The 15,023-nt window shown below is 42.3% G+C and overlaps 1 protein-coding gene across 9 annotated transcripts in view; it reads right to left on the bottom strand.

Annotated features, from left to right (window-relative positions):
- SLC44A5 (solute carrier family 44 member 5) overlaps nt 1–15,023 on the bottom strand; it is a 279,038-nt gene that overhangs the window by 13,284 nt on the left and 250,731 nt on the right. For 7 of the 9 annotated variants that reach the window (XM_084852192.1, XM_084852194.1, XM_084852201.1 and 4 more), the window contains 5 exons: nt 14,834–14,937; nt 12,305–12,378; nt 10,333–10,403; nt 7,621–7,709; nt 5,156–5,240 (listed from right to left, as the gene is read on the bottom strand). In XM_084852192.1, coding sequence (XP_084708318.1) covers nt 5,156–5,240; nt 7,621–7,709; nt 10,333–10,403; nt 12,305–12,378; nt 14,834–14,937 — 423 coding nt within the window. The remainder of the gene's footprint in view (nt 1–5,155; nt 5,241–7,620; nt 7,710–10,332; nt 10,404–12,304; nt 12,379–14,833; nt 14,938–15,023) is intronic. The other 2 variants (XM_084852197.1, XM_084852198.1) reach the window with 1 other exon arrangement.

The following is a 15,023-nucleotide window of genomic DNA, read 5'->3' as shown; positions in this document are numbered from 1 at the left end:
ATGAAGTGGACAAGGTGCTTTCATCTGTAGGGCCGACCACCTGCTTACTTGATCCTTGCCCATCGTGGCTCATTATGGGCTGCAGAGAGAGACTGGGTGAGGGGATCAGGGCGGTGGTGAATGCCTCCCTTGAGGTGGGAGTGATGCCATCAGCCCTCAAGGAGGAAGTGATAAGACCGCTCTTAAAGAAGCTCTCCTTGGATCCCCAAGTTCTGAACAACTTTCGCCCAGTCTCAAATCTGCCATTTTGGGGCAAGGTGATTGAGTGGGTGGTGGCGGTGCAGTTGAAGGCACACTTGGAAGAAACTGATTATCTAGACCCATTTCAGTCAGGCTTCAGGCTTGGGCATCGGACAGAAACGGCCTTGGTCGCCTTGGTAGATGATATGAGGAGGGCTCTGGATAGGGGTGAATGCTCCTTCCTTGTTCTCCTTGACCTCTCAGCGGCTTTTGATACCGTTGACCATGGTATCCTCCTGGACCGCCTGGAGGGGTTGGGCATTGGAGACACCGTATTGCGGTGGTTCCGGTCCTTCCTCTCCGGCAGGTACCAGAGGGTAGCACTGGGAGAGGAGGTTTCGGACCCATGGTCACTCACTTGTGGGGTGCCACAGGGTTCCATCCTCTCCCCGATGCTATTTAACATCTATGTGAAGCCGCTGGGGGCTATCATCAGGAGGTTTGGGGTGCAGTGTCATCAATATGCGGTTGACACGCAGCTCTACCTCTCATTCAAATCTTCACCAAGGTTGGCCGTAGAATCCCTGTCCAAATGTCTGGAGACGGTGAGTGGCTGGATGGGGAGGAATAGGCTAAAGCTGAACCGTGACAAGACCGAGGTACTTTTGGTGGGAGACAAGAGGAGGCTAGGGGATGTTGACCTGGTGTTGAATGGGGTATGGCTACCCTTGAAAGACCAGGTCCGCAGCCTGGGGGTCATTTTGGACTCCCAGCTGTCCATGGAGGCTCAGGTGTCAGCTGTGAGCCGGACAGCGCTGTATCAACTCCATCTGATACGGCGGCTGCACCCCTTCCTTCCCGACCATCTGCTCCCATCGGTAGTACATGCCCTGGTCTCCTCTCGTTTAGACTACTGTAATGCTCTCTACGTGGGGTTACCCTTGAAGACGGTTCGGAAGCTGCAGCTGGTACAGAATGTGGCGGCTCGCCTGATTAAAGGCAGCCGCCGGCGAGATCACATCACTCCAGTGCTGAAGGAGTTACACTGGTTACCAGTTGTTTTCCAGGCCAAATTCAAGGTGTTGGTTTTGATCTTTAAAACCCTATATGGTTCTGGCCCAGCCTATCTTAAGGAGCGCCTCCAGCAGCACCAGACAGGCCGCTTAACAAGATCAGCCTCGGATGGCCTTCTCTCTGTCCCATCAGCCAGGACAGCTAGACTGGTGGGGACGAGGGAGAGGGCCTTTTCTGTAGTGGCCCCCACTTTGTGGAACTCCCTCCCTAGGGAACTCTGTCATGCCCCCTCTTTAATGAGCTACCGTCGTGCATTAAAAACGTGGCTGTTCAGGCAGGCATTTGGGGTGGGTTAGGGTATTTTAGAAAATGTTTTTATTGTAGAATTTTATTGTTTTATTGTATGTTGTACATCGCCCAGAGTGGCTGGGTGACCAGCCAGATGGGCGATTAATAAATTAAATAATAAATAAATAAATAAAATAACCTGATCCTTTATTTAAAAAAGAATTAAAGAATGGGAATAAAGCCTCACTGTGTGATATCTGCTAGATGGAGCATCATAGTGGATTTATAAGAAAATGTCTTAAATCCTTGCTCAGGAACAAAAAAGTGAAAAAGGTGCTGTTTTCAAGTCTTAATTCTAAAATGTGAATAATGAGAACAAATTTGTCCTGAGGATAAACAATAGCCAATCCACATGACCATTCACAAAGAGTTAAGTGTTGGAAGTCAACACAAGTTGGGTTTTTTGGTGCATTCTAACATGATCAATCAGTATTATGAATACATGCCAAGATTGTAATTCACCACTTCCTGCTTCACATAAGTTCTTAAGTAGAGACAGTGAATCACAATTTGGTCATTGGTTGGAGCATTTACAAGACACACTAAAATGGAAAAAAATGCATTAAAATTATCATGACAATCAGATTTCAGATATAGATTGAAAACTACTTTGTACCACCATGAGGTGGTTGAAGATGGTTGTTTGCTCACTTTGTCCAAGGCTAGCAAGTAAAGGAGGGGAAAAAAACTGTTGGAAACTAATATTAAAGAAAAAATGGAAACTCAACAGTGAATAGAAAGTTCAAGGATAACTGGATAGAAGGATAACTGGATAGAAGGTGCATTTTTACTTACTCAAATAATATTTAGAATTCCACATTTCTGTGGACTGAGTTACAGTTATAGCGGTGATGGTAAACACTCTACATGTGTCCAAAGGTACTTTTGTCTTTATTATGGTATCACAAAAATATGTTCTTGGGCAAATCCATGGCACACTAGGGATGGGAAAACCAGGGATGCTCGAGCTCAATAAAATTCTCTGAACTTTACTTCAAAGTTCACTTCAGCTTACTCCTGTTCTCGTTTGCAATCTGTTTTTTTCAGTTTATTTGAACAGAAAAAGTGCACATTTTTCAAAAGTGCATACATTCCCTTTCACTAAAGCATGAAAATACAAATTTTAAAAAATGCACAACTCAAAGTTGTACATTTTAAAAAGTGTGTACTTTTCCCCATTAAAGCATGAAAATGGGAATTTTTAAAAGTGTGCATTAAAAAAAGAGCAACTTAAAAAATGAACAACTTTAAATTGCATTTTTAAAGTTGTGCATTTTTTAAAGTGCACATTTTGTGAACACAAATGCAAGTTTGGGAATTTGTGAACATTTTTGGTGAACATGCGCTCCCACTTGCATTCAGGATTGTGAATGGGGCATATTTGAGTGATTTGCAAACTGAAACAAAATTCTCATACATCCTTGTAGTGCACCCTAACTCAGATTAAATTAATACAGTCAGGGCCAGAAATATTGGAGCGAGGATAACTGTTTTGGCAGTTGGCCTCTGTACACCACCGCATTGAAGTTGAATGGAAACACACCCAGAAGGAAGCGAAGTCAGGACTTTCAGCTGTAATTCAAGGGGTTTGACAAAAGTGGGGCACTAACCATTCAGGAAGGGCAGCCAGTGGCATACACACACACCCATCATTGGGGGCTCATAAGTAATGGAACGAATGGCTGACAAGCAGCTGCATGGCCAGGTGTGGCCTGTTTCCTGGGTACTCCATGACCAATCAAGCAGGTAAAAGACCTGGAGGTGGTTCTGAGTGTTACATTTGAATTTGGTAGCTGTTCACTGGAACCCCCAACATGAGGTCCAAAGAGGTGTCCATGCAAGAGAAGAAGGCCATCATTAGGCTGAGGAAACAAAATAAACCCATCAGAGAGATAGCAAAAACAGTGGGAGTGGCCAATACAACAGTCTGGAACATCCTGAAAAAGAAGGAATTAACTGGCAAGCTCAGCAACGGCAAAAGGCCTGGAAGACCACAGAAGACAACTAAAGTGGATGACCACAGAATTCTGCTCATGGTGAAGAGGAACCCTTTCACAACATCTAGCCAGGTCAAGAACGCTCTTGTGGAGGTAGGCATGTCATTGTCAACATTTACAGTCAAGAGACGGCTTTATGAATGTAAATACAGAGGCTTCACAACAAGGTGCAAACCACCAGTAACGCTCAAGAACCGAAAGGCCAGATTAGCCTTTGCCAGCAAACACCTAAAAAAGCCTGCCCAGTTCTGGAATAAGATTCTTTGGATTGATGAGACCAAGATTAACTTGTACCAGAATGATGGGAAGAGAAAAGTATGGAGAAGGAAAGGAACAGCTCATGATCCAAAGCATACCACATCATCTGTCAAACATGGTGGAGGCAGTGTTATGGCATGGGAATGTATGGCTGCCAATGGAACCAGATCACTGTTGTTTATTGATGACCTGACTGCTGTTAAAAGCAGCAGGATGAATTCTGAAGTGTATAGGGCTATACTTTCTGCTTGGATTCAGCCGAATGCTGCCAAACTGATAGGACGCCGCTTCATATTGTGGATGGATAATGACCCAAAACATACAGCAAAAGCTACCCAAGAGTTTCTCAAGGCAAAGAAGTGGGATGTTCTTCAATGGCCAAGTCAGTCACCTGATCTCAACCCAATAGAGCATGCTTTTCACTTACTGAAGACAAGACTGAAGGCAGAAAGACCCACAAACAAAGCTACTGAAGGCAGCTGCAGTAAAGGCCTGGCAAAGCATCTCGAGGGAGGAAACCCAGCATTTGGTCATGTCCGTGGGTTCCAGACTTCAGGCAGTCATTGACTGCAAAGGATTTTCATCCAGGTATTAAAGGTGATCCTTAAGTTTGCAATGATGTTGGTTTGTTCCATTACTTATAAGCCACCAATGATGGGTGTGTGTGTATGCCACTGGCTGTCCTTCCTGAATGGCTAGTGCCCCACTTTTGTCAAACCCCTTGAATTACAGCTGAAAGTCCTGATTTCGCTCCCATCTGGGTGTTTCCTTTCAGCTTCAATGTGGTGGTGTACAGAGGCCAATTGCCAAAACAGTTATCCTTGCTCCAATATTTCTGGCCCTGACTGTAGATTAACCTGTAAGCAGTGACTAATTTATGCTCTCCATGTGAGTGTTAAACTTTCAGCTCTTTTCAGGGGGAATATAGTTGTGGAAGTTGAAACACGTTCTTTTAAATTGATCCAACATGTTGTGTCTACTAAAATGGCGAGGATGTTATTAGCAGGAACACATAGCATTCATCTAAGTAAAATGCCACTGGACAAGATGAAACTACAGACCAACTACAGAAGCAACACGTTAGTAATTAGTACAGAACAGTTACTCCAAAAAGCCAGCTATTCTAGTGAGGAACAGTTACGTTTCACTAGCTGAACTAATGAAGTCACATCTGAGGTCAATGTACTTCATAATTTCGTATGCAGTGAAGATTACAATAGAGGAAGTAGCACAAAAAAAGAAACAGTAATGGTTCCTTGTTATATATCCCATAAATTATCTTAGGAAGTTGACCTGGTGGCCCTTTATCTGAGTATTACCCGAAGTGAAAAGTAAACAACAAAGATCTGATTACTTACAAAAGCAGAGGAAAAGTGTGTCAACACACATTGCATAGACACTGAAGAACCCATGTGCAACTAGGTAAGAGCCTATAATGACAGTCTGAAGAAATGGAGAAAGATACAAAGTAATTATACATTATCATATGGGCATTACATAAAGCACCTTGTACTATAAATATGAAAGATCATCTCCCACCCCACCAACTTACATCACCAAAAAGTGATCCAAACTGGATCACTTTTTGGCAATGTAAATTGCAGGCAGTAGGGCCCTGGTTCAAATTGGGACTGCAGTGGGTGGCAGAAGGCTAAAGCCCCCATACACCAACACACTAGAGTCCTGGTCTAGATCAGGTGCCCTGCACTTACTTTTGTGTAAAAAAGACAAAAAGATACAACTGCTAGTTACATCTTTAAGGGCACAATCCTATGTGGATTACCGGCAGTCTCTGAACTTGGAGGCTGCTGAGTATCCAATGCAGGGTGGGAGGACAGCAGAGCCTCCAGCTGCCATGCATTTCTGCTGGGTGGGCATTTTGCCTTCCTAGTGGCAGTGCCGTAGAGGGAGAGAGAAGGAGGCTGAGGCAGCCATAAGATATGTCATATTGCAGCAGCCTCTCCTCCCTCCCCTCCCCCAGGTATGCCCCCTTTTCCCCATCTCTGCACTCTGTTTTCCAAGTGCAGAGAGGTAGCCGGCATGGTTCTCTCTGCACCGGCTATGAGGGGGATGCGGAGGGAGCCAGGAAGCCAGGAAGGCTCAAAGCCAGGAAACCAAGCTATCCTATCCTGTCCCCACTCCACCCCAATGTTGTCTTGGGGCACACAATTGCTCCCTCCAGTAATGTGTAGTTGGACCCTCTGCCTTGCATATCTGATAAGCAGGGACTGTTCCTCTTGCATTTTCTGGGAAGTGCTGTACTGGTGTTATATGATAGCAGTAGTACAACATGCTGTTGCAGAGACATGGGGGGAAGGTTATGAGGCTCATCAACAATGGTGTCACTGACACTATACATCACTTAAACAGAAGCATCACTAGGAAGACAGTTCTGTAGCCCCCTGTGTGAAGCCAGGATCTTTTTTAGGCCTTAGGAACTGTTGTAGGGGACTAAGGGTGTTTTTGGTCTGAGAAGATTCTAAGAGAATTCTGAAGAGAGGAGAGAGAGAGAGGATTCTGAGCTGAAGATTAGAGAAAGGACAGAGACCTAGAATACAGAGAAGAAGATAGAGAAAAGGAATCACCCAGAAAAGACTGTGAAGGAGAGGGTGGCTGCTGCCTTCTGCCATCACATAGCAGGCTTTATTCAGAACCTGAGGCCCACACCTGGACTACACATTCCAGGACAGTGTAGACTGAGACAGGTCTGAGAGACTCAGAATACTCATCTCACCTTTGTATTCACTCAAGTATTGCACTCCATCCCATCTTTGAGTGTCGCTTAGAGACTGATTTTAAACTACCCGAGGTGTTCCTCTTGTTTCCTCCATCTTTCCCCCTACCTATTCAATAAATCCTAGCTCTTGTTTTTCTATTCTGTTCTAGGTTGTTTCTCCTACCTTTCAGGAAAAGTGGGGGAGTGTTGGGCTGGAGGAACCATGTGCTATTTTGGAGGCCTAGCATTTCCCCCTTCATCCATCCCACTATAGTTTAAACCCTAGTCCCATTGTTCCCTCTCCAAGGGCTGGTAGGAGGGAAAGTGGGGCTACACAGACAATCAAGTACAGAGCATGACCCTACTACATAAAGTAGTTTTTATGGGGTAGTGAACTCTCTTTTATCCTTTACCCAGTACAACGCTTCTGTCAACCTGTGGCAAGTAGTGGCTCGCTACCTGGAAAACGCTTTAACATTAAAAAAAAAAAGGAGAGAGGGGTTCACACATTTGACTGATATCTGTACATTTGTCTAGGGTCAATGAACATTCTTCTGGGTCACAGACTATCCCCTGTAGCCTCTTTTCTCATCTCAATTATATGCACAGATATAAACAAAGCATATGTTTTGTTTTCTGTGAGGAATGCTGGGCTGACTGAGAACTAATTCTGTGTGAACATTAATGGGCCAGCACCAGATTTCGGGGTACGCTCAGACCTCCCCCGCAAACTTACCAGGAGGTGGAAGCATGAGTGGCAGTGCCAGAGGCAGCAGCAGGGATGGGCTGCCCAGCACTGATAAGAAAATTGCCAGGTGAAGCAGCTTCAGCATCCACCACCTTAATTTTCCCAGAATGCCCCTGGACCCTATGTCAAGGCTCAGGGACATTCTAGAGAAATTAAGATGGTGGCAGCTGCAGTCACTTCACCCAGTTTTTTTTTTTTTTATCAGCACTTAGGACTGAAATGTAAAACAACAACAACTACAACAATGAAGGGATTCTAGTATTAGCCTGGGTGGGCTGTCTGGGCTCTAAAATTTGCCTCACCATGCTAAGTGCTGACACTGGATATTTAATTCCTAAGAACATTGATAATATCCTTACCATGAGTGGGACCCAATAGTAATTCAATGATGGTGCTTCTTGTGTGAATACTGGTATCTTATGTGTGAAGAAAAAGAAAGCTAGGACACCTACAAGAGGGGAAAGCACAGGCTATCAGATGCTGATATATGCACGTGGCAGCACTTTCAAGGCCTCATCTCCCATGATATTTTAAAAGTCAGGAGATGACTTGCACAAGACACTTCTGTGTCTAAGAATACATACAAATATATCATCTGAATGATTTACACAACCACTTAGCTCCAAGTTATTTGTATGTATCAGTCCTTCATTTTAAACATATATGTATGTATGTTCAGACACAGGAATGATCTGCAAGAGTTATTAAAATGAAATGGGAGAAGCAGCCCACATAACAGCAATTCATGCAACATATGCACACACACTCACACTCACAAGCTTGCACTAGATAGGATTTTCCAAGCAACAAACCCTGCCATGAATTATTCCCAGTATTTGTACTGGGACAACATTAACATTCAAATTAATTATCTGTGAGAGATTCAGGCAATCAGTGGATTTCAATCCATTATATTATGCCATGAATCTGACTGGTTTTTATAAATAAAAAAGGCAGTAGAATAGAATATGGGGTTACCAAAAGAAAAAAGAAGCACAAATTGGATTTAACAAATAACTCATCCAGTTTATCTCTTGGAAAAACCATTTAGCTATTTCTATATATCTGATTCAACATGTTTAATGATAAATTGATATATTAATTCACGATAACATCTGTACTAAGTAGGAGGGGAAAGGCATGTAAATTAATTAGCCCAAGGAATTTGTCCTTAACCACAAGGAAAACATTAATCAATTCCGCTATTTCATGGTTTCATTTCAGACAAATCTCAATTACTCTTTCAGCTATAAAAAAATGTGTGTGCAATCTCAGCAAACTATACATTATGGATGGAAGTGGGTGCCAGCAGTTGAGGAGTTCAGTTAAAAACAAAACTTTCAGAACATCAGTGTAAATAGTATGTTTTGGTTTATAAGATCCTTACTTTTTAATTACAAAGACCCTGATCTGAATCCATGCATGTGTAACAGTTCCGACTAGATACTCTGAAAAGCACAGCTGTTTGGTGGGTCCCTTAGCTGGATCAGGGTGAAAAACTTTAAAGGGTAGATTTTAAAATCAAACTCTATCCCAAAACATTTAACCCATCATTCTGGAATGGTTAATACATACTAACTCTATTGCTATCAGCAACCAAGGGACAGACATAGCTCGTGCTATGACTGACTTCAGGAATCAGATAATTCACATCTCCCCTGAACATCTGGATGAACAAGAGTTATAGGTCTCTACAGTATGAGACTTCAGCTCATAGTCTTCAGGAATTAAGCTGTTGATGTGCTGAGGGCAAATGGCTCGACGGGCTGACCGTTATCTGCATAACTTAAAAATGACAACTGGGGTCACACCCAAGTGTCTCTTTCCAAATCTACTGTGGTTCTCCATTTGTTTACATAGCTATACACCTGCTTCACACCACATGCTGCCTTTTGTTATGTTTTTTAGTATATGCTCTTTTACTGCTTAAAGAGAAATGCCCTCTTTCATTCTGAAGTGAAACTAGTGTCCATCCTCAGCAAAGCAGTGAAACTCACTGTAGATGAAGTTATTGACAGCACATGACACAAAACATAGAGAGACAGAACAAAGTAACTTTGTGCCAACCCTACAAATATACTGGACTCCTTCATTGCTAGGCTATGATGTTCCCCGAAACTGCAGGCATTTTCAGGGAACAACCAGTGGGCACAAGGGGTGAGGTCTCTACCCTTCCCATGCTCAGAGATTCCCAGCAGGACATGGAAAAGATTGGCTAAAAGGCTTGGGGAGGCACCTGCAGACAGGAATCAGAAAGTATGGACTGGGTTATGCATCTCCCCCACAATCCTGCATTAGAAGTGCCCTCTGCATAACGGTACAAGAAAAACATGGGGATCCCCATGTTTTTCTTGTTACATGTAGTTTTGCTCTTAGGGTGCTTCCAGATGAAGCTTTTATTACACTGTCACCCTGCCTCATTCACGGAATTTTATGGGTTGTCCAGATGCCATTGTTTTCTATTCGTAACCCTCCCGTGTTTTCCCACCATCTCTTCTGTCCTTTTTCTTACAACAGAAAATCTGTTAAGGAAGAAAAGATGGATTGCTAGAGAATCCGTAAGCTCTATTCAGGCATTTCCAATCCGTGTTTATTACACTTACGGGCATTCTAGATCCTGTGGAGAGCTCCCACAGAGAGGAGGCTCTCTTCTTCACAAAGTTGCCCTCCACCTGTAGAGGGTGATGAGAACGATGACTGACCAGGGCGGAGCTAATGCACTTCCCCTCCTTATGCGTGTAATAAACACACATCAGGAATGCTTGAATAGGGCTTTAGTCTCAACGAATTCTTGTACAAATTTATTTGCTCATCCTCTGTTTATATTCATATGAGTAAAACAGCCTAAATCGCTCCTTGTTTATCTGATTAATGAATGTCCTGAGAGACACTGAGATAATGAGGTTTTCCTGTAATGATTTACATGAAAAAAATTCAGATTATAAAAAGGCCACGAGGTCTGAATTAGTATTGGCACAAACTACAGAGGCCTTAGTCAAACCTCTTCTCCAGATTATCCACTGAACTCAATCAAGCTGAAAATACTGAATTGAAAGAATTCACTGACTTACCTACACCTCCAGCAACAAGAATTTTTCCCAGGAATAATAAGAAGTCTGTCACTTTATCCAACACTGCAACTCTATGTAACAGAGATAATGAATAAGATTGGAAAGGCTTTCTCAGCAAAAGGTAGAGCATGTCTGCTTTCTGCTATTATGCTAAAGTTATTTGGACAGTAATAGAACATAGTTTCAGTGTGCAGAAGGACACAGATTAGTTTTAGACACAGAATTGGAACTAGTAATTAACCACCTATGGCAGCAAAGATTCATATTTTGAGTTATTGGGAAAAGGTTGATAATTCTTTACTTTCTGATTGGTATCTAAAAATATGGCACATTGATGTCAAAACTAACATATCAATTAAGGAATCATAATGACGCAAATATTTGTAGTTTTATGGAGAAATATTTTGTTTATTGCACTTGAAATGACAAATTCAGACGTTCTATACATCTGTTAGTTTGTTTTCCCTTATTGTAGAAGTTTGTATGTTGTATGTTTTCTTACTGAATTTTGTAACTTTGTAATTTAAAATAACATACCAAGAAGTATCAGTGGGCTCTGGGAAACCCCAGGATTTGCAGAAATACAAAAAAATATTTAGGGAACCCCCCACCATAAACCTTAGGGCCTAAAAGCAGCCATCAATGAGGACTGAAAATACTCAGTGGCCATGGAATAATGACTGATTGTTGGGAGAAACACAGAAAACCAGTGGGAGGAGAGAATGGAATGGAGTGGCTGGAATCCTGACCAGCAGTTATTTAGTTGCAAGTTGCACTTGTTATTATTAATGACATTTATATCTTGCATCGTTTACCAGGAGTTCAGAGCAGTGTACATGATTCTCTTTCCCCACCCTCCCCCACTTTATCCACACAAGAAACCTGTGAGGAAGGTTAGGTTGAGACACAGTTACTGGCTCAAGATCACCCAGTGAGTTTCATGGGTGGGTGAAATTTTGAATGTGGGTCTTCCCACTCTTCGCCTGACACTCTAACCATTACATCACACTGGTTCTCATACTTTTCTCATCACTCTTGATATTTGAGGATGGAAAACTCTTGGGTCACACCATCTATCAGGCTGATAGCCACCACTGAACAGACTTCTTTGGTGGTGCCTCAAGCTCTAGAATTAGTTACCAAGTTCTATGCAACAGATCAAAGACACTGGCCCTTCCAAACAAGCCATCAAGGACCTTCTCTGTGGGCTTTTATGAGAAAGATGTTGTTTTATTGACAGGTCTCTCATTTTAATCTGTCCTTGCTATAAAGTGTTCTTATTATTGCTCTGATTTTATTTTTATTTTAATTGTCAACCACTTTGAGAGCAATTGTTGAAAAGCAAGTTATAAATTGCCAAATAAATAAACAAAATACGCAGTACAGTAGGGTAGCAGAATGGACTGTATGTACCACTTCAGAATATAAGTGAGGGATGACATTTGAATGTTCCCCTATGTAAAAACAAAACAAAACCCAACAATAAACAACTCCAGCTCCAGATAGCTGGTGCACCAGGAAGCTGGACTAAAATGATTCTAATATGCTACCTTTTTATGTATGTGTCTGTATGGGGAAGCATTCAAAATGGCGTTGCTCCCCTGCAGCCTGAAGTGGTACAGTGCATTCTACTACCCCATTCTGCTGCTTCTGTGGATCAGGCTTTAGGCACTGGACATAGGAAGCTGTCCTATACAGAGTCAGACCACTGGTCCACTTAGCCCAGTATTGTCAACACTGACTGGCAGCAGCTCCCCGGGGTTTCAGGCAGGAATGTTTTCAGTTCTACCTGGAGATGGTGGGGATCGAACCTGGGACCTTCTGCATGCAAAGCATGTGCTACAGCAAGCGTTACTGAGCTACGGCACCTCTCCTAACATAGTGTGCATACTTAATAAATTAGTAGAGTATGTTTTTGAAGTGCTATGGAATAGCAAGCATCACACAGATTATGGAATGTATCTCTCCTTACCTCACGACATTTCTCATGAGCAGAAAGAAAGCTTCCCTTGCTGATGTACAGAAGTTTTTGCCATATATTGCAATCTGCAAAATATTAACAGCTGTTAACAGCTTTCTCTGTGAGAAAGCCCAGTTATGAAAGGGGCTTGCTCTGGGGACCAGCTCTATGTGAACAACAAGAGATAGGGAAAGAAAGAGATTATGGCACCATCTCATTTATCATCTATGGAAAATATCCATCTCCACCTTGCCTTGCTCCATCTTTGCTGTTAAAGAAGTTTTCTTTCTGCCTACAGCCTCCTAAGCCTCCTAATGGTAGATATTAATATATTTTCTAGAAAACTGATCCATAAACAGCTAGAGAATACAGTTTATTGTAAAGGAGCCAAAACTATAATGATTTGAAATTTGAAAATGGACCTGCCTACCTGCATGTTTCAAGATGGCCTGTGACAGCCAGTGTATGTCTTGGCAAGGATAAGTGAAATAGCATATAAAGTCACTTAAAACAAATAATATGAAGACTGACTTTAAACACACATCTGAATAAATAGTAAAACTAGACTTCAAATTGTCCTGCCCTTCAGGAATAACTAAAAGCACCCATGGAACTTTACAATGTGACACAAAATTGTTTTAGGCCCAAATTCAAATCTTTGTATCCTCAAAACAAGAATACTGTAATGCGCTCTATATGGCACTGAACATGGAAACTGTCTGGCACTCTTCACTGGTGTACAATACATTGTCTCGCCTCCTGAGGGAGCTGGGTTGCTAAGAGCACAAATCATCCAAGATCCATGATCCATGCAGGCTTCCTGGTATCTTCTGTGCACAATTCTAGGTAGTGGTTTACATTTATGAATCCCAAAACACTTTAATCCCAAATACCTTAGAAAAGGGTGGGGAACCTGGGGCCCCAAATGGCCATGCCCCTTCCAGTGGCCCCCTTCCCCTGACTGATAATTCTTTGGTGGCTTTCTGGCTTTTGTGCAGTTTTTAATCCTTTCTAAAAGGTTGAAATGTATCTCCCAAGGCTTAGTTAGTAAGCTAAAATAGGCTGATATTTATGGGTCTTGCCTTCACCTCTTTTGCCTTGGCCCTGCTCACCACTGGAATGTGGCCCCCAAGAACTGCTCTGAAATTGAATTCCGCCCTCAGTCCGAAAGCAATTCCCACCTCTGCCTTAGAAAGTACCTCCTCTCTTCTGTACCATTCAAAGTCTTTACACTCAAGTGAGAACACATTCTTGATTGTACAGTGTATGTGATCAGCAAGGACATATAAAGAGGGGTCCTTTGCAACAATCCTTGAGCTGCAGAACTCTCCCGCCTTGGAGACTCAAAGAAGATATTGGTTGAGAAATTTTTGGAAGGATTTTTTGGAAGACCTTTTGTATGGGCTGTTTTAATGACCGAGGTTGTGAAAGTGTGGGGATAATTTCAATTCATTCCATGTATAGTATCTTTTTATGTTTTAGTTGGGCATTTACAGTGCAATCCTATCCATGTTTACTCAGAGGTCTGGTGGGCCTTATTTTTAGGAATGTGAGCATAGGATTGCAGCCTTAATCTCATTTGGCCATATTGTAGCTTTACCTTGTTACCTGCCCTGAATGGGTAAGCCAAAGAGGCCATTTAAGATGAATGCCCACTATGTTAAAGTCATTATTATGGGACTAGTGGGTTTGATCTGGGACCTACCTCCATGTGGGTCAGATTGCAATCAGACACAAATCCCACTGCACTGGGTGTGACTTTTTACTGTGTTGGAGCCAGGATATTCCTTTTGCAAGAACAAGGGACATTCTGTGAGAGGAATGGCTCTGTTCACAGAAGGTCCCTCTGCCTTGGATTTTGGAGCATCATCCCTTTCCCCACACCACAGCTAACCCAATTCAGCAAGGTCTTCTGACTTTCTGTGTAGTATTTTCAGGGGGCTGGATGGGCTCCATGGGAAGGAGGAGGCAGGGAAGTCCACATCCACCAGCACAATTGATCCAGTTTAAATCTGGATCCAACCCCATTAATTCCTGATGGGTTTAACTCAATTGCGCTCTGCCGAAGCAATATGCTTATAGTTGGTAGAACAAGCCACTTAAGGCTAATGCTTCTTATTTTTCTTAAGACACTTTAAATATTGTTTTAATTATTACTTTATGCATTTTTGTTCCCCTTAGTTTAAGCATCAGATAATTTCTTATCTTGCAACTGATCCAATTTTTAGTTCCATTAAAGTGCTTTGGATAGATTCACTGTGGTCTGCAGCAACAGGGCACTGCTATCTACCACCTAATCAACAATGCTGGCTGAAATCCACTAAGGACCATGTGAAAATAGTCATTTATTTAGCAACAGTAAAGAAACTCATTAAAGATTTTATCCCAGAGCAACTGGAAATAAATTTCAATGTTATAGTTTAAAACAAGACTTGGGGGATTGTGTTTGTCACACCAATAACTGTTCGTCAGACTTTCCTGTCTCAAATGAATCATACTAGACATAGCAGCATAATGGAAAAGGAGAGAAAAGATACATACCATGATGTAGGCATTTCTATTGATAAATTTGAGGAATTTTTCCAAGCACCAAAAACAGCATTTCAGGCAACAAAGTAGGAACTTTGCAAACGCATTCTGTGAGCCTGCACAAAAGAAAAGGAAACATTTCTTAAGAACAACTAAAAGCCATTAACATGGAGAGCTTCACCCACACTGGCTTAGACTTTGT

This window comes from Heloderma suspectum, chromosome 4 (assembly GCF_057233095.1).
Source record: "Heloderma suspectum isolate Gila_16-S chromosome 4, 16-S_ref, whole genome shotgun sequence".
In the NCBI taxonomy this organism is placed as follows: Eukaryota; Metazoa; Chordata; class Lepidosauria; order Squamata; family Helodermatidae; genus Heloderma; species Heloderma suspectum.
The sequence above is the reverse complement of the archived record's forward strand: the minus strand, read 5'-3'. Positions and strand labels throughout refer to the sequence as shown.